General features: G+C 48.3%; 1 protein-coding gene across 8 annotated transcripts in view; it reads left to right on the top strand.

Moving 5' to 3' along the window:
- MICAL2 (microtubule associated monooxygenase, calponin and LIM domain containing 2) overlaps positions 1-18,829 on the top strand; it is a 243,298-nt gene that overhangs the window by 121,258 nt on the left and 103,211 nt on the right. For 3 of the 8 annotated variants that reach the window (XM_073018229.1, XM_073018225.1, XM_073018227.1), the window contains 6 exons: positions 2,418-2,486; positions 5,859-6,008; positions 7,421-7,543; positions 8,592-8,810; positions 9,049-9,150; positions 10,373-10,498. In XM_073018229.1, coding sequence (XP_072874330.1) covers positions 2,418-2,486; positions 5,859-6,008; positions 7,421-7,543; positions 8,592-8,810; positions 9,049-9,150; positions 10,373-10,498 — 789 coding nt within the window. Of the gene's footprint in view, positions 1-2,417; positions 2,487-5,858; positions 6,009-7,420; positions 7,544-8,591; positions 8,811-9,048; positions 9,151-10,372; positions 10,499-15,552; positions 15,616-18,829 lie in introns of all 8 variants that reach the window. The other 5 variants (XM_037999707.2, XM_073018232.1, XM_073018235.1 and 2 more) reach the window with 3 other exon arrangements.

Here is an 18,829-nt window from a genome sequence, read left to right as displayed (position 1 = left end):
GTAAGTTATTTATTCTCATGTTCTCTTTGGGCACAATAAGTATTTTCTTTCTTCTTGTACTTTCAATTCTTTGTAGAGTGAAACAGGGTCTGAGGAAAATGGAGTACTGAAGCAATTATGGTTCACAAATATAGATATATAGATAAGAAAAAAATTAGATAAATCTCTAGGTTCGAATGTTCTTAACCTTTTTGTTTTAGCCTAGCTCTTAGTCAGTGCTTCAGTGTTAAATTCATAAAGAAAAGTAGAAACCATTCGGATATGTGTGTTGCTAACTTTTCCATAGACTACATTTGGTTGTCCCATGGGTCAAGGTGGGTCAGAGAGGCTGAGGTTGTCCCCGTCCATGTCCTTTATTCCCCCTGAAGGATTTGGAGTCTTCTTAGGAGCTGCTGGCTGGGCACGGCCTTCCCAGGAATGCCCTTCATAAGCCCATGGCTAATATGGCTGTCTTCAATCTATCTAGGCTCCAGTGGAACAGTCCCACTTGTTGAGTACAAAAGAGAGTAAAATGTTTTGCCCTTTGGAGGAAAAGCCAAATCCTCATTTAATGTAGAAACCAAAAAAAAAAAAAAAAAAAAAAAAAAAAACAACAGAAAACCCTAAGATTATGCATGAAGCATTCTTGTTGGGTAGGACATTCTGTACTTTCACAGGCCCCAGGTTTGGGCTGGCCAGAGCAGCATTCCCAGGCTGTGGAGCTGGGGGTCCAGACAGCCTGTTCCTCTAAGACCCAACATTGTTGCAAATAAGGTCATCTGTTTCTCTTGGTGTTTGCCCAAGCTTTTGGCTTAAAATCATTTCCATTCACAGAATAATGATTTATTAGAAGCTGAGGAAAATGTTCAAGAGAAGGCAGGGCCCTTTGATGTGTTGTTTTGTGCTGCCTGGGGCAAATTTTTGAGCAAATATCAATGGACTAAACTATGGTTGATCTTGTCTTTAAAAACAAAACAATCTGGTGCTGGTAAATGTGGGGAGAGGGCAGGGGATGAAGAAGAGGACAAGAGACAGGTGCTTTCCGTTGCAGGGAGGGGGTGCGTACTGGGTTGTGTTTGGGGCACCCATAGCTAGGGTTGTTGTTTCAGAACAACCTGGAGGTGAAAGAATCCTCCTGTGATTGGGTAGATTAGGATTTATGGGGCTGATTGGGCTGTATGCCTGGGTTTGAGGTGAGCAGATGGTCTGCAGCACTTCCCCCTGCATCCAAAATGGTAGAAAGTCTGGATTTAATGTGGGCCTGCTATGGAAGGCCCCTCTGAGACAGTAGGAGGCTCCCTGAAGAAGCGATCTATGGTCAATGGGACATGGCTCCCTGGTTCTGACAGAGCTTGCTCTTTGGAGAAGGCTCCAGTGGCTGAAGACTGGTAGCAGAGAGGTCCTACCCTAGAAAAGGATGGGGCAGCCTAGGTGGACCCTAGCCCAGCGACAAGGGTAGACTTACCCATAGGTACAGAGGAGTTACTAAATTCAGTCTTTCCTACTCCAGCCATAGCATCAGCTCGGCCTCCAGAGTTCTGCTCATTCCCTGAGGAGACAAGCCTGACAGCTGAGTGCCCTCAGGGAGCCCTTGCAGGGTGATGCAACGGGCTTGGGTAGAGCAGGGCTTTCTGGATTTCAATGTCCAGATTCAGGCAGCAGAGAGTGGGCTGTGAGGGGTTCTCATAGGGCAACCATGTCATGTGTCATCTAAACCAGGAGACTTCTGACAGTGAAGGGGGCACTGTTAACAATCAGGCTGGGGCTAAAAAGCAGTAAATCAGAACTACCCCCACCTCCAGCAAACCAGGCTGTGTGGTCAGGCTAGTCATCAGGCTATAGTTAATGCTTATTTGAAGTTAATAAAATACTGTTTACTAGTATCTGTGATGCTGACTGAATTGCAGACTTGATTTTTCATCAAATCCCTGGGCAACTTATTTGAGCCCTGAGAGTCCATGTGAGTTGAACCCGGTCACCCTCTTGTAGGAGAGAGGCTCCCTGGGTGCAGAGAGACCCCAGGTGGTCTCCATGAGGCCGCACACTGAATGCATCAGCAGACCTGGCTGTGGCCTTGGGCAAGGCATTGACCTGCTCCAAGCCCAAGGCCACATTGCAATGGAGATCATCCCTGTCCTGCTTATGGCACTGGGATTCTTTTTGCTTTGATATCTCATGAAGATCTTTTGGGATGTAATTCTGGCCCCTTCTGACAAAGCCTTGGCTGCTAGGTGGCGTGAGGTTCTCTCCACTGTGCCAGCATTTGTCACAGTGCAGAGTAATTTACTACCACGCCTGCCTGTAGGCTGACAGCTGTTTGTGGGCAGGGACACATCCACAGCACCAGCTCAAAGCCAGCCCTATACCCTCAGGGATCTTAGTGGGACTGAAGCCCTTCGTGTCCCCCTGAGCTCACCCTGCTTTCTTGGCCATTGCAGGTGGATGGTCAAACCGGAGAGAATGACATGAACAAACGGAGGCGGAAGGGCTTCAATAACCTGGACGAGGTTTGTGTACACAGTGTGGGTTTAAACAGAGGCTCGTTTCCTGACAACCAGTGGCCACAGGCAGCCTCACTGTGATAGCAGCCTGGCCGTGTTCCTTCCCTCTCTCATGAACCACTGGGTTCCAAACTTGGCATGATGGAAAAATAGTTGGGGTTTTGGATCTCGCTTCATTATTTACTAGCTATGTAACCTTGAGAAACACAACCTCCCAGGATTTGGTTCATGTCTGTAACATGCAATGATACACTTGAAATACATGAAACTTTGCAGGACTTTTAAAGATGAATAAGATGAACATGGTATCTGATACATGCTAATCAATATACAACCACTATTAATAGTAAATAGTAAAGAGGCATCAGCACTCCCACTTTTCTCCCAATCATCGTTTGTATCCCTTTGCGTTTCCTTTGCTTCTAGTCTGTAAGGCAAATGTCCTGGTGCCCACAAGTGCCACCTTCTGGTGAAAGAAGAAAATTACAGGTTACTTTGTCAAAGGAGAGCCTGAATCTCTCACCTGCTTCTGAAAAAGTGATCAAGCGGAAAGAGTATCAGTTCCTGCTTCCCTGGGCAGCTTTTAAAAGAGACCTGAGATATACACATTATTTAAAAAAAAAAAAAAAAAACCATTCCAACTCCATAAGCATGCATATTGTCAGCGAAGTGTGGGATGCCAGCTTTCGCCAGCCTGCTGGCTGACCTCAAAATGATGACACAGAGGCATGAGGGATGAGCTGTTTAATACATTGATATCCGATGGATAGGAGGTAGAAGGGACTTTTCTACTGTTTATGGTCAAAGAGTTTTTATTGCTGTATATTTGCTGACATGGTTGTTCATGTCTGAATTGCTGCATCTCACAAGTGAGCTTTATAATAAATAGAGTCATGAGGTTCACCTTGGGGAAAGCAGCAGCCAGCCAGTCAACCCATTATCTGTGATGGTCAAAGGGAAGCACCGACAAAGGAAAACAAGTTCAGTTCACATCTTAAAATATCAACAAACCCATTCTACCCAATGAGTTCAAAACACCTTGGGTTGAACATTTGCCTAGAGCTTCTTAAAGCTTAGGACATGGGATTTGCTCCTGCCTGTTCCCAGGAAGCTTCCCTTGGGTACACTTTGTCTCAGGCAGTCTTTTCCTGCCTTTCACCCGTGGCTTATGTAAGGGTATGTGAGTGTTGTTTCTGTTACTGGCAACACAGGAGTTGGAGTGGGAAGAAATCTGGTTTGTGTCTACCCTTTCTGAGATGGCCCTGGACAGTCTCCTGGGGCAACGGTTTGCTTAAACTCAGTTTTAACAAAGCGATATTCTTTCTAAATTCTTGCTACTCAAAATGTGATCCAAGATCCAGCTTAGGGGAGTCTTGTTAGTTAGTCAGCAGCTGGTTTTTTGTTAGAAGTACAGGCTTTCAGGGCCCACCCCAGACCTACGGAAAGCAAATCTGCTTTTGAGGATTGATTTCCTGGTGATTTGTAGGGCCGTTGATGTCTGAAAGTGCTGGCCTATCTGGCCCACTGTCCTGGGCCAGGTCTTGTACAAACAGTGATCACTCAAGTAAGCATACCCCTTCCCACTCAAGCCTGTACTGTTGTGCACAGTTACATTTCACTTTGAAGGAGGGTGTGCCTCTTTGGTTTGTGTTTGTCTGATACTCAGAGTGGCTCCACATAAAAGGTTTCCATGGGGCTGCCACACCTAGGGATCTTTTTTAAAAAATTAACTGTAGCTTGCCTTTTCTGGTGAATTTCTTCTAAATGAACACAACTTTGTTGTCGTGAGAATGTCTCTTCCTGTGAGGAACATTCCTGGTGTCCTTGGGAAAACTTACTACCCACTTGCTGTGGCAGCACCATTTATACTTCTGAGGCCTGTGGGAGGAGATCCCGCAGTAAGGGGGAACAGACGTTCTTAGTAAACACTGGTCATTTTCAATTTTTTACTGTTAGCAGATGAGCTAGAGAAATCTTTTTGTTTTTTTGAGACAGTCTCGCTCTGTTGCCCAGGCTGGAGTGCAGTGGCCAGATCTTGGCTCACTGCAAGCTCCACCTCCTGGGTTTACGCCATTCTCCTGCCTCAGCCTCCCCAGTAGCTGGGACTACAGGCGCCCGCCACCTCGCCCAGCTAGTTTTTTTTTTTGTATTTTTTAGTAGAGACGGGGTTTCACCGTGTTCGCCAGGATGGTCTGGATCTCCTGACCTCGTGATCCGCCCGTCTCGGCCTCCCAAAGTGCTGGGATTACAGGCTTGAGCCACCACGCCCGGCTGAGCTAGAGAAATCTTATATGGAACTCCGTTTTATAAAATAGCATAACCAAATGGCCAAGGTCTACATCACCACCTATAAATCACGTTGGTATCATGCACCCAGCTGTACTAGAATGAGAAGAGTATTTCACCTCAGTGGTGTCCTTCCCGGAAGTCTAATCATGAGAGAACATCAGACCAACCCAGATTGAGGGGCTTTCTATAAAACAGCTGCTCAGTACCCTTCAAAAAGGTTCATTCTGTAACAGAAACTGTTAGAGTTTGTAGGAAACCAAGGAGACAGGATGATGAAATGCAGTGTGGGATCCTGGATTGAATCCTGGGACAGAAAAAAGATATTAGTGGAAAAACTGATGCAATCCGAATAAAGTGTATAATTTAGTTAATAGTATTGTGCCAATGTTAATTTCTCAATCTTGATGACAGGAGCAATTATTCCAGATTTAACACCGCGGGCAGCTGGGTGAAGGGTATGCAGGGACAGTCTATGCTATCTTTGCAACTTTTGTGTAAATCTAAAATTGTTTCTAAATTAAAAGTTTTCTTTAAAAAGATAGCAAAAATAGAGCAGGGCTGGTTAAAGCTGGGGGTGGTTACAGAGGAGAGTGGAGAAAGATCTCCAGAGCCCAGGCCTTGCCTGAGTGACCCCCAACCCTGCTTCCTTCATTGTCCCCCCGCCCCTGCTCTTCTCCTCTTCTCGGCCAGATGATGTATTTTTGAAAACCATTTTGTTCAACACTTCATGATTATATTTGGTTTTTGCAGTAATCATGTGAAATAGATTACTGTTCTCATTTTATACATGAAAAAATGTCACAGAAGTAAAGTAAATCGCCAACATCACAGGGCTAAGAAGTGAGAGTTGGGGATTCAAACCCCAACCGCCTGGTTCCCAAGCCTAGCTGTGCCCATCCTTTGGAAACCTGCATCCCTCCTGTGAGCATTGCCTCTGCGGGGTGGCCCTGCTGCCTGTGCCTCCCTTCCTCAGACCATGGAGGGAGCCCTTCTGCAGGAAACTAGTCCCACATCCTGAGTCCCCAAGTCTGCTTTCTGATATCCGCATTCCAGGATCCAACCATCAGTGTCCCGTTTCAACCTTTGCAGCCTTCAAACTTTTCCAGCCGTAGCGTGGGCTCCAATCAAGAGTGTGGGAGCAGTAAAGAAGGTGGAAATCAGAACAAAGTCAAGTCCATGGCGAATCAGCTGCTGGCCAAGTTTGAGGAGAGCACTCGGAACCCCTCACTCATGAAGCAAGTGAGTCATGTCAAATATTCACTGGACTGACTTCCTGGTGACTTTTCAGCAGGAATGTTCTGGCTACTGGTAGACTTCAGATATGCCAGCCAGGCCTGGTCTCAAGGAGACTCCTTCTAGATCAGGAGTCAACAGACTTTTCTATAAGAGGCCAGATAGCAGTTTTTTAGTGCTTTGGAAGCCTTACTGTCTGTTACAACTCTGCCTTTATAGTATGAAAGCAGCAGTAGACAATACCTAAACAAACGAGCCTGGCTGTGTTCCAATAAAACTTTATTTACAAAAAACAGGAGCAGGCCAGATATGGCCCATGGGCCTAGTTTGCTGATGGTTGTTCTGCATTAAATAAATCCATTCCCTAATTTGGTTTTGCTTTCCAACCATGACTTGGTTTGCAGCCAGTTTTGAGATGATACAGTTTGAGGGAGCTTTGAGAGGCTGGCTGGCTGGGAAAGTACAAAGTCTACAGTGAGAAGATCCATCCACACCAGAGGAACTGAGTCCGAGCTCACAGTATTGAAGGCCATCTTCCCAGGTGTTTCCTGGCCCTCCCCTCTCTCCCTGCACCAGGGTCAGCCTGGCAGGGCTGTTTTGTCTGATGGGGGTCAGTGTGAGGTTGGAGGAGACGGAATGCTGCATCAGGCTGTAGGCTTCCTCCTGACCCTGGCTCCGAGGTCTGTGCCTCGTGGTTCCGTTTGCTCCCCTGAACTTCCTTTAGGGTGCTGTTTTCACATTACAGAAGCTTGGGAAAAGAGATTTGGTTTTTCTGTGGTGAACACCTGTCACATGACAGAATGAGACTCTATAGTTAATTAGCTTTAGAGGCAACCATAAATGTCTCCTTAGTCTTGATATGGACTGTGTCCCTCCTGGGAGAACTGACCTTCTCCAGGAAGGGAAGGGATTTTATTATAAGGGGTCATTTCCTTGAGACTTGTAATTCTCCACAAATTGTCTTGATTGCCCATTCTGGAGGCTTGGTCCCTCACAGTCCCCAAGTGCTGATGAGGGCTCAATTCCATCGGAAGCACCAGAGCATCCCTGTCCTTGAGTGTGCAGGAAGCTCTTCTGTTTCCAGGTGGGCTCCTGGGCCAGCCACCCTGGCCTGGCATGGGCTCTGGCAGTGCCTGCTTAAGGCCCTGTGTCTGAGCCAAAAGCAAAGCCACCCTGGGATTCACACATTGTCCATGAGAAGGGGACTCCAGGACTTGCTGTTCACATGGACAGGGAGCCAGGGCTCAAGTTTCCCAGCTGGGCCTGGCTTGCAGGAGCTCAGCCTGGTGCTTCCTCTGCACTCGCAAACTTCGTCTCCCTGCTCCTCTTCTCTCCTCCTTCTGAGCCTCTCAATCTGACTCACCTTTTCCTTCATGTCTCCTGTGGCTGCTTTTTTGGACTCGCCTTTCTTCTCCCAGGAACGCTGTGTCTCAGGGATAGGTAAGCCCGTCCTGTGCTCTTCCTCTGGCCCTCCTGTTCACTCTTGCTGCCTCAAGCTGGAGGAGGCCACACCCAGCCCATCACCTCCTCTGAAAAGGCAGGTAGGGCTCCTTCCAGTGGATGCTGTTTTGGTGAAGCCAGAGGGGACTTTGATCCAGAGGGGTGGGGTCAGTGGCTCTTCCCACACCACAAGTAGAGCTGATTGTAGATTTTCTGGACATACCTTGATGTCACCACACTTATAGGTAAGAATAACCAAGTATGCAACATCACAAAATACATGTTATTGATCCCTTAGCCAGTCAGAGGTATCAATTGACCAAATACCATGTTCTCAATGGTGCCGCTAGGGAAAAATAAACTGTACCACAGGGTATTTTGTATGATGCCCTATGATGCTAAGCATTATTTGCAGACCATTCAAATAGGCTGATTTCCATATCAATGAAAAAGTGATGTTGGAATGGGCCCAGGTGGCCACTTGGCTGGACCCATTGAAGGGGTAAGGCTGGGATGTGGTAAAGGCCTTCCCGGTGCCAGAGTAGCTGAGGACCTGCATAGTGGGCAGGAAGGCAGCTGGCAGTCACAGAGTGTGGCTTATGGCAGGTAGTGCTCCTGGGTTTGGAATCTGAACCAAATCACTATCATTGACCATAAGCCACGAAGTTGTCTGGTCAGCATTAGGATTTGTGTGTTGCTCCCAGGTGGTGGAGGGTGAGTAAGGTCGGTGTGAATACAATGCCGCAATTTTATGTCTGTCTGCCTCACCTGCGGAGCCTAAAAAAACTACCAATGTCTCATGCCCAGTCCAGAACAATCCAATCGGAATCTCTGGAGGTTGGCCCCAGAATTGGGTCTTTTTTTTTTAAGTACCCTAGATGTCAATATGCAGCTAGGATTGAGAACCAGCATTGTAGAGGTTTTGATTCAGGGGCTGGGGGTGAGGCCCGGGACCGTGTGTTGTGAATGAGGAGGCCAGGCAATTTTGCTGCAGGTTGGGGAGAGTCAACACCTGGGGCTGGTTTGGAATCTTACTTAGGGTTGCACCTGGCGCGCCCTTTGTCTCTGGTCTTCATGGGGGATCCCTCATGGGGGGGTGTGTGAAAGGGCCGCAGTAGGGAAGGAAGCTTAATTTTCCCTCTTTCCCAGTTCCCTTCTGTGGTCGTGACGGGGCATGTGCTCAGAGAGCTCAAGCAAGTGTCTGCTGGCAGCGAGTGCCTGAGCAGGCCCTGGAGAGCCAGAGCCAAGTCTGACCTACAGCTGGGTGGGACAGAAAATTTCGCTACCCTGCCTTCTACCCGCCCGAGGGCACAGGCTCTTTCCGGGGTGCTGTGGCGGCTGCAGCAAGTGGAGGAAAAGATTCTCCAGGTGAAAGACTCACTGTTTGCCCTGTCTCTGTCCACGTCTGGGTGACTTCCTTTCTTCCCCTCCCTCCTCCTACCCAGGTGGGTTCCTCCTCCCTCTGCCCATGCCCTGTCTCCCATCCTGCTGTGTGTGGTGAGCAGACAAGGCCCCCAGCTGCCTCCCTCACCTACTTCTTGGAAGCAACTGTCTCAGTCTCTGTCACTCTCTCTCTTTTCTTTCTCCTTTCTCACCTTCACTGCAGAAGAGGGCTCAGAACTTGGCCAACAGGGAATTTCACACAAAGAACATTAAAGAGAAGGCAGCTCACCTTGCCTCCATGTTTGGACACGGGGATTTCTCGCAGGTAAACATGGGGCTTTCAGAGCCCCCAGGAACCCAGATGTTGGACATCCAGCCAAGTGACCTTGAATCAGGCTCTGAGCTCAATTTTCTCCTCCTTCCTCCTTTTATAGCATGAGGAGCTATGTATTTTTCAAGCCCTCAAATAACACAAGCTAGCATCTAAAAAAGACCCAAATGCAAAGATTCAAAATAAGTAAATACATCAAGAGAAAGGGAAAACTAAGACAGGAAAGTAAACTCAGATCAAGAAAGGCATTACTAAACAGAAGCACAAGTCGGTAGACCCTAGATATTTTCCAAGCAGGCTCTGAGCTTCCTAAGGGTCAACACAAAGAGGAAACAGTCATCAGTTGCAGAATCACAGTGCCTTTACCCAGTTGCTTGTGATGTTTTTGAGTGGGAGAGAAATCTCCCTGTTGCCCTGATCAGGAAGATACTGAATGATGAGGCCAACCATATGCGGTAACTGGAGCTCTACTTCCCCATGGGATAAATTCAAGCCAACAAGAATGGCTTTGCCTTAGAATTAGGAAGTACAGCCTCCTCCAAGCCAGGTACTTATTTGGAAATTTGCGAAAAGAAGAGTATGTGCTCAAGAGGAAATGAGTTGATAATGAGATCCTGCAGGTGGGTGCATGTGTAAAGTCCTCCCTCCCTCACAGCACGCCTGTCCCTAGGACTTACCTCTCCGCTGTTTTCACTTAGTCTCCTTCAGACCTGCATCTTCTGCTACTTGGTGGAATCATTGGTGTGGGAAGGATGCTTTACACTTCGTTCATTTTTAGGATTCCACGTGCCTGCCAGGACGCTAGCACAGTTGCCTGCTGCAGCTATAGAGGCCCCTGCTGTGGCCACCTGCCCTAAAGCAGCCCAGGGTTCTCCTCTCCTAAGCTCGCAGCTGCTACTTCATACCAAGCTCCAGGGTGAGGGCTTTGGTAATTGGCATTGGTGTCTGAGGCGGATGTAGGCAGGAACGGATTGAATCTACATGAGCTATTTTGGTGTGACAAGGGAGCTGGAATAGTTGCAGCTGAATTCTGTATAACCAGGAGGCAGATAATCCTTTCTGGCTCCAAAGACAGGGGTTTCTGTGTTGTCCAGAGACTTGGGTCTCCTTTCTTTGCCCCCTTGATTGCACAGGCATGGGACTGCATGATCGAGGCATGATGACCAGGTGTGACTCCTGGGATAATCCTTGTTTCTTCTATTTCTGTTCTGTGCAGAATAAACTACTCTCTAAAGGCCTGTCTCACACTCATCCTCCGTCTCCTCCCTCTTGCCTCCCGTCTCCTGATCCAGCTGCTTCTTCCTCTCCATCAACTATTGACTCTGCTTCTCCTGCCAGAAAGGTAGTTATCCTGAACAATTTGCTTTCCCCGTTGCCTGCATGTTCCCAGATGTTCTCATGCTCCACTTGACCTGCACAGACACACATCTTGAGCCTGGCTTGGCTGGAATAAAAATTTGTAAGAGATTTTACAACAGTGCTGGATTCGATTTTGTTTTTGTGTTAGAGCACACAACACGGCAGAACAGGCGGCGTATGGAAGCTTGCCAAACAGGGCTCATTCATCCAGCAAGCATTAATCAGGGCCCACCATATGCCAACCTCCATGCTAGATGCTGAGAAAACAGAGGGTAGTGCCTCTGTTTTAGTAGTGCCTCTGAAATAGCACATTAGCACAGAAATAAATGACATTTTGATGATACCAAATATCATATCACATACTGCCGAAACTTGCCTGTTTTGTCCTAATAAGATGGCAATTTCACATGATAAACTTAACATAACACCATTCATTCTATAAGAGGTATAAAGGGCAAGGTTGTAGGAATGGAGAGGGGAGAAGACTGGGAGGTAATACGGAGAAGGTAATATGGGAACTGAGTGACTGTTGAAGGTTCCATGGGGGGATTTTGCTAGAGAGAAGTTTAGGGCAAGGGCGTTTTGGAGAGGGGCTAGCCTGTGCAAAGGCAGGCAGGCAGAGCTTGCATGACATGAAAAGATGGAATGTCTGGTGTGACTTGAACTTGGGAATAAAAGCATTTATGGTGGCATGGAGAGTGGAAGTGAGTCCACTCTGTATAAAGGAATTTCATTTTATCCTCTGGGTCATAGGAAGCCACTGCAGGATCTACTCCGTTCTAGAAGGACGACTCAGTAGTGCAGAGATCGGCATGGAGGATGAGAAGAGTGGGGAGCTAACTTTAGTTAAGCAGTTAATGAAATGCACTCACGAACAATGATTAAGACTGGGATTGGGGGTGCTTTTCGTGTTTGACTTGTCCTCCTGTTGCCTCCTGTGTGGAGAACAATGCCAGGGTGGGGTGGGAGACAGTCTGTCTTCTGGGAAGCCTGGCCTCTGGAATGAATGATCTAGAAATGGGTGTGAAGCCTACCTCATGAGCTGTTGCTCATGGAGTAGGTTTGGAGTCTCTCCCACTCCACCCCGCCAACTGTGCTTCTCTGTTCACAGCCAGTGTGTCTGGCTCCCACCGAGGCTCTGTGTGTCATGCTGAATGTGCCACTGCCAGAAGGAGTGCTGGTCTGTTTCTGTGCTGTTAAACTGATGCACAAACCAGCTCCATGCTATTGCATTAGTGAAAAAGTAGAAACTGCCTCTTGGTGTGTAATTAGGGGTCCCACCCCTGTTGGCCTCCACCTCTGTGAGGAGAACGGTGTAGGTAGAGTCCCTAAGAAAGGAACAAGGAATCTTACCAGCCCCTCCCCATCTGAGGCCCCCAATGTGAATGGGAAGCACCCCAGAAACGGGTAACACAGAGAAACACACACATGATCTTCAATGCCACTGAAAATAGCCATGTTCAGCATATCAAGATCCCCAGCCACCTGCTCCAGGTCAGCCACAGGCCAGCTGTTTGACCTTAAGTCTCCTGACCTATGTGGGCCTCTTTCTCCTCAGTAAGAGTGGTTCTGGACTCACGTTCCAGTGAGCTATGTGGGTGGAGACAGGCATTTTTGTCATCACTGTCAGCAAGGTTGCAGGGTAGGCTTTTTGCCCAGTTAGGGAAAGGTGCCTTCCCCAGGCACATACTGCCTACTATGGGAAAGGGTCATGGCACCCTTGGCAGGATGGTGGGAGGGGAGAAGGCACTTGGGCACAGACCAGGCAGTGGCTTGTGCCCGTAGTTGGTCAGCCAGGCCCACACCTTGCTTCTCTCTGGCCCAGCCCCCTCTAGCTGCCTAGGGCCTTCAGGGTAGAACCAGGCAAGGCCTTCTCTTGTCCCTGCCTTTCTCTCATCCCCAGGAAAGTCTGGCTTGGTCACTGTTGGGGCCAGAACTGCTGCAAAAAAAGCCCCTACACCTCTGAAATACCCTGACTTGGTTTCCACTGGGCATTAGATCCTTCTAAGAGGGCAGGGAGCAGCCTGCTGGGAGCATGCGCAGCTGCTGGGTAAGACAGAGATGCTTTCAGCCACTAAGCGTGTCCCCATCACATCATCTTCACTCCTGCTGAGGCCCTGCCTGCCACTGTCTCTGGCTCTTCAGGCAGCCCTCCCCTGAAGACTCGGCTCCCTATCAGCCATTAGTTAATTTTCTCCTCCAGAAGGGAGGCCACTGCTGATCTGGCCTGTGGCGTGGCTGCTGGCCTTTTGCCATGCTGGTAAGCTCTTGCAAGAACAAGGAGGCACTGAGCGTTTGCGCAGCTGGGCAGGGGCGCCCTTCACTGGGCTGGGAACTACCCTTTAGTCCTCCTGGGTCGGAAGAGCACTGAGCATTGCAAAAGGAGCTTTCTCCACCAGTGTCACTCCGAAAGCCAATGTGTGAACATTCATTCATTCATTCAACAAATTTAATTTTTTTTGGCGGGGGGACAGGGTCTTTCTCTGTCACCCAGCCCAGAGTGCAGTGGTGCAATCATAGCTCACTGCAACCTCAAACTTCTGGGCTCAAGCGATCCTTCTACCTCAGCCCTCCACCCCTGAGTAGCTGGGACTACAGATGTGAACCGCCACCCTCAGTAAACAAGTATTTACTGCATGAAAATCCAATGTTAGGCACTTCAGGCTGTCAGGATATGCATCAATGAATAAGAGTTAAATCCCTGCCCTAATGAGGCTTACACCCTAGTGGCCTACAGCAATCAACATATTATATCAGTAAATTATATAATGTGTTAGAGGGCAAGACACTATTTCCTATGAAAAAATTAGAGCTGGTGGTGGGGACCTGGAATGCTGGGGAGGGAAAGGTGGCGATTTTAAATGGAGTGGTTGGGTGGGGGCTGGAGAGCTCTTCCTGTGATCGTGAGAACTGAGCAGGAGCAGAGTCACAGATAAGGCAAAGGCTCAGGGAGGAGACTGGAGCCCAGTGTTCCAACTCCCAGGCCAGTGCTCTCCTGTGTCCTGCAGAAGCCACGTGTGCATGGAGGACTTGTCAGAGGCCCAGAGGCTGTGCCCATGTAAACCCCCACACTCAGGGACAGGGAGGGCTTTGAGGTCCAACCCCAGATCTGCTCTCCCCAACTCTACAGCTTTGTTCCTTGCTTCTCCCCAGTTGTGGTAGAACAATTGCCCTATTTTTGTTCTTTTAAAAAATTCAGTCTCCCAAGCCAGCATTGGTCATTAGATGATGATGTAATTGGACTATTTTGACAGCTTCCAACATCTTAATTTTTGGCTAATGTTTCTTTCACAGTATGGCTGGGAATGGTGGAGGAACTCTTAGAATGGACTCTTGGGCAAGTCACTTAGCCTCTCTGTGCCTCAGTTTTTCTGAGTACCTACACTTGCAGGCTCATGCAGGTCACACTGTGAGTCCATTTTAGGCAGCTATGGATGGAGTGGTGAGTTTCTAGTTTCAAGCAGTCTTAGAAAGGATATTGCCAGCCTCACCCATTGCCTTGACTTCCCTCCCTCCCCAAACTCTGCCCCACCATTGATTCAGCACTGGGCTTTGCACATGCAGAATTTGGCAGAATCACAACCTTCTTTGGGGAGAGAACTGGCTGTTCCTTAAAGTAGGTGATAACTTGGTGATAAACAGATTTATTCTATCCTGGTGCAGCTCAGGAAGCTTCTGTCCTAGAGCCTGGGGTCTTAATGCTTCTTCCAAACAGATTTTGGGCTGCTCTTTTTGCTCAATTGACTCAAGTTTGCCTGAATTCAGGGGAGCAAGAGGAAGAAAAATGCACGTGGAAACTGATGGTTAGTCCTTGGCAACTTCCTGACAGGCAGCATGTCTCTGTTCCTGCCCTAGGGTCTTCCACGCCAATTCTGAGGATGCAGGAATAATCATCTCCTCATGGGAACTGACTTAGCCAAACTTACTATGAGGAGCACTTGTTACTCACAGGGATGCAAACTTGAGTTGCTGACTCCAAGACAGGGAGCCAGGGCTCTGCCTTCAGTCTCCACTTGCCCACTCTCTCAGATTGATATTCCACTTTAAAATTCAGAGTGGTGCTGTGGGTTTCTTGGCCTGAATGGTCACAGGGAGTCTTGAGGGCTCTCATGGGGAGCTCAGATCCTTGGCAGAGTCTGTCTTTCCAGGCTGTGGACTGTGAGACCTATGCCCAGTTTTATGTCCCCAGCACCATCCCATCAAACCAGCCCTCTTCTGTGATCTCGGCTCCCTATCAGCCATTAGTTAGTTTCGCTTTTCCAGAAGCGAGGCCACTTTGCTGATCTGGCCCATGGGATGGCTATTGGCCGCTGGCTGTTTGCCATGCTGCTGAGCTCTTGCAAGAACAAGAGGGCACTGAGCGTTTGCATAGCTGGGCAATGGGGGGGGCGGGGTTCGGGGGCTGGGGGGTGGCCTTCACTGGGCTAGGAATTGCCCCTCAGTCCTCCAGGGTCAGAAGATCACTGAGCATTTTAAAAGGAGCTTTCTCTACCCTTGGGGGTGTTTGTTTTCAAACTGGATTTGCAGGGTTTACTCTAGAGATTTGCATAGTAGAAGGAAACAGGGAAATGCTGGGAAGTTTTGTCTGGGGCAATCTGCCTTTGATCTGGTAGGAGGATGAATCTCAGGGACAGGTCTCAAGGCTGCCTCCAACCTCACTGTTCCTCCTCCTATCCTGGGAATAGAGCTAGGCAACCTTTTGGAAGTCTCCTGTGTGCATCCCAGCCTGGGGGGTTTTAATTTGCAGAGTGCTGGTATGGAAGAAGGATATGAGTTTCAAATCAGACTTGAGTTCAGAGCACAAATTACTCACTGTGTGGCCTTGGACAAGTTTGCGAACCTCTCTGAGCATTAGTTTCTTAACCTATAAAATGGAGAAGAAAGCAGCTACTCCTGAGGGTAACTGGAACACTGCAATGTCCTAACCTATGCAAAATTCCTGAAGTGTCCTGTAAAGCTTCTCTTTCCCCAGTGGAAGAGAATTCTGAAAGAAACCTTATTTACCTAAAATGCATGTTGATCCCTCTCTTTCTAAAGGAAAAGAAGTCACCTTCAGGGTTCCATTTTCATCCCAGCCATTTGAGAACAGTGCGTCCTCAGGTGAGTTAGAGCCTCCCTGAACTTTAGCTGCCTCACCTGCAAAGGGGGATTATCAGACCCACCTGCAGGGCTCTGGGAGTTAAGTGCAATGATCAGCAGCACAGTGCCTGGCACCGGGGATGAAGGTGGGCAGACATGTGCTTGTACTGGGAGCTCACAGCCCCTAAGGCCTGCCTGCGTCTTAGCTCTGAACTTGTAATTTCCAGACATCCTTGAACATAGTGATTTCAGTTCTTTGCCTGCCCGCCTACCCCCAGCCCTGGGCATATGGCTGAGGAATCAGGTCCAACAGGCTGTCCTCTGATGTCTTCTCATCCAGGGACTCCTCAGTGAGGATGTCCTTGCCCAAGTGGACCCGGCAGACCCCCTCTGGCCCTACCTGTCAAAAGCTCCTCTTCCTGTGAGCCCTCCATTCTGAGGCCCTGCACATTCTGCTCTCACTGCTGCCTTGCCCACGTGGACTTGCTCGATGCTCCTGGCGGGCTGTATGGTTGCAGGTGGCCAAACTCAGTAGAGAAGTGCAGTTGGGACACCTGGTAATCTTGGCTCAGTTCCAGGTGCAGGGAGGGCCGTTTCCATTGTTCTCACACAAACAGGGCCTGGAGCCTGCTTTTTCCTGCATTCACAGTATCTGCATTGTGCCAAGAATGTCGAGGTGAATAAGACAGGTCACTCAGGGAGTGCAAACTGAGGGGGAGATGGGCCAGCTCGGCGCACTGTGAGGAACGCTCTGATATCCAGACGAGGCCCGTCATATTCTATGCTGGGGTCACAGGATCACTTGGAAAATGCCTCTTTGTAGAGGTCTAGCCATCTTCTGCAGTCTCTGGCATGGGTGCGTGTGAAAACAGCTGCGTCACCATGTTTCTATCTAGATTGGCTCTGGGGAGAGGAGGCAGGGAGCTCGTCCTGTGTGGGTCATGCCATTCTTGTGCAGCGGAAAGTGATTTAAGAGAGAAGTCCTAGAACATGGAAATGCAATGCTGCACAAATGGCCGTGCTTTGTTTTAATTTTTGTGGTTATGTAGTAGGTGTATATATGCATGGGGTATGTGCTATTTGAATACAGGCATTCAATGTGAAATAAGCACATCACAGAGAATGGGGTATCCATTCCCTCCAGCATTTATCCCAGTGGCCATGCTTTGGACTCACTATCTGGCGAGTGCCTCCTGCATGGCCCAGGTTCTTTCAGGAGTCTTTTCTGCAGCCCTGCAAGGTTGGTGGTGGTCTCTCCATTTTACAGATGAGGAAGCTGAGGCTCACAGAAGGGAAATGGCATATGTTGCAAGATGATTGACCTCCTGAAATGTTCTGATTAATTTGCTGAAAAATAATTAGAATTCAAAAGGGGGGGAAAGGTAATGAAAAACACCCAAATTCTTGAAAATTACAAGAATATTGAGAGATGTATAAAGGGTTGCAAAAGCAGTCAGCAGTCCCTTCGAAATTACTAATTCTTAAATTACTAATTACTAAAATTAAATTACTAATTACTAAAAAGCAGACTTCGAAATTACTAATTCTTAAAAAACTGGTGGCTGGAACATGATCATCTCTGACTAGATCATCAGATTGCCCAACTTTGCATTCAGATGAATTGTTCCCAGCCTAATCATAAGCTCTTCTCTTGACCAGCCTCCCCAGGAGCCTGGTGGCTTGCCATCAGTGTGTGCTTCTCTTTGGTAGGAACCACTGGCTCTAACCCTGAGGTCCACACCAGGATGCCTTATCTGGGATTTCTCCATGAGTTGAGCATTTATTTCTCAGGATCCTGAGAACCTAGTGATTCCCCCAGTTGACTAGAGCAGTGCTACTCAAAGTGTGGTCCACAGGCAGGGACTGGGCTATAATCCTATGATAGCAAGTGAGAGAGAGTTAAGTGTTGGAAACTTGTAGAACCATTTGATATTGCCACACATTCAAGTGTGTGATCGTATTTCTAGTTTATTTTCTTTGTATCTGGAAATAACCAGCCATAATGGATTAAATATTTAAAAAGAAAAAAACCTGTCATTAGCCACAGGTAGTTTGAGGAGCAATGAGCTAGCAGAAGCCAATTAGTTAGTTATATCCTCATTCTGAGAGCCAGTAAGGCCGTCCTGCTGTCAGGAAATAGAAGATAACCCTTGATGCCCAGGGCAACATTCACCTTCACATTGGCCTTTGGGGTGGGCTTCAAAGGCTCTCCCCTCATCCCGGGAGACAAGTTCTCCATCACCTCATTTCCCTGTGACCTCTCAAAGAAGTGCTGGTCTACCGCTTGGTGATTCTGGAATGCATTTCATCAGATTGGAAAGGGCAAGTAGGAGACCCAATACTGGTTTCCTTAAGGGTGCTTTCATTTTACTTTAAAAAAAAAAAAAAAAAAAAAAAAAAAAGAATGCTCAGAGTGGATGTGTGGGTGCCACAGGGAGAAAGGGGGCTTTTGGACCTAATGATAGGTGGAACCAGGTGTGGTCTTCATCCTGGATCCCCTGCCCAGATGACCCAGACTGTGCCCTGTGCTGTGGGACAATGGAGCAGCTCTGCAACTGCTCAGTTTTGGCAGTACCTCCTAGCAACCTCACAGCCCTCTGCATGCTTCAGTAATGCCTCCCCAAGTCAGGGTTGCTCAGAAGCTCAGTGCACAAAGTGCTTATTAGCTAAGTGGTTAATAAGATCTCATTAGGGATTTGTATTAAAAGCTCCAGAAAGTATAGTCTCTGCTTATTCAGGGAAGGCAGTAATTGTGCGTGCGTATCTTGGCATCACTGTGGTGCCTTTCTGGGAGAATACTGTGGAGCCAGTTCACACACTGGGCCAGTGGAAGCAGTCACACAAGGGGCTGGGCAGGCGGTGCTAAGAGTATAACTGACCTCCCTGACTTTCCTCCCCTCTTTATTTTGATAAAAGCCCAGGAAGTCCTTTGTATCCCCTATCTGAGTGGCCAAGTTGGGGGTCCCAGCAGGGGGTGGAACATCAGGCAAACAATGACTTATTGTCCTGAGCTATACACCTGAACCTTTCTTGGAAGCAGGGGCTAAATTTCTTGGCATTTGTGGCCTCCTGGAAATGGCAGACAGTGTGCTTGGAAGCAGAATCCTAATCCCTCCCAGGTTGGGCCACAGTAGAGGCAAAGGTGGAAGGGGGTGCCAGGCCTGACAGCTGCTCCCAAGAAGTGGCAGGCTTGGTAAACTCTGATGAGGTCCCATCTGTCTAAGTTCAAGGGGTC

The sequence above is a fragment of the Chlorocebus sabaeus genome, chromosome 1 (assembly GCF_047675955.1).
Source record: "Chlorocebus sabaeus isolate Y175 chromosome 1, mChlSab1.0.hap1, whole genome shotgun sequence".
Classification (NCBI taxonomy): domain Eukaryota; kingdom Metazoa; phylum Chordata; class Mammalia; order Primates; family Cercopithecidae; genus Chlorocebus; species Chlorocebus sabaeus.
Note: the sequence above shows the minus strand (reverse complement) of the source record. Positions and strands in the feature narration are given on the sequence as shown.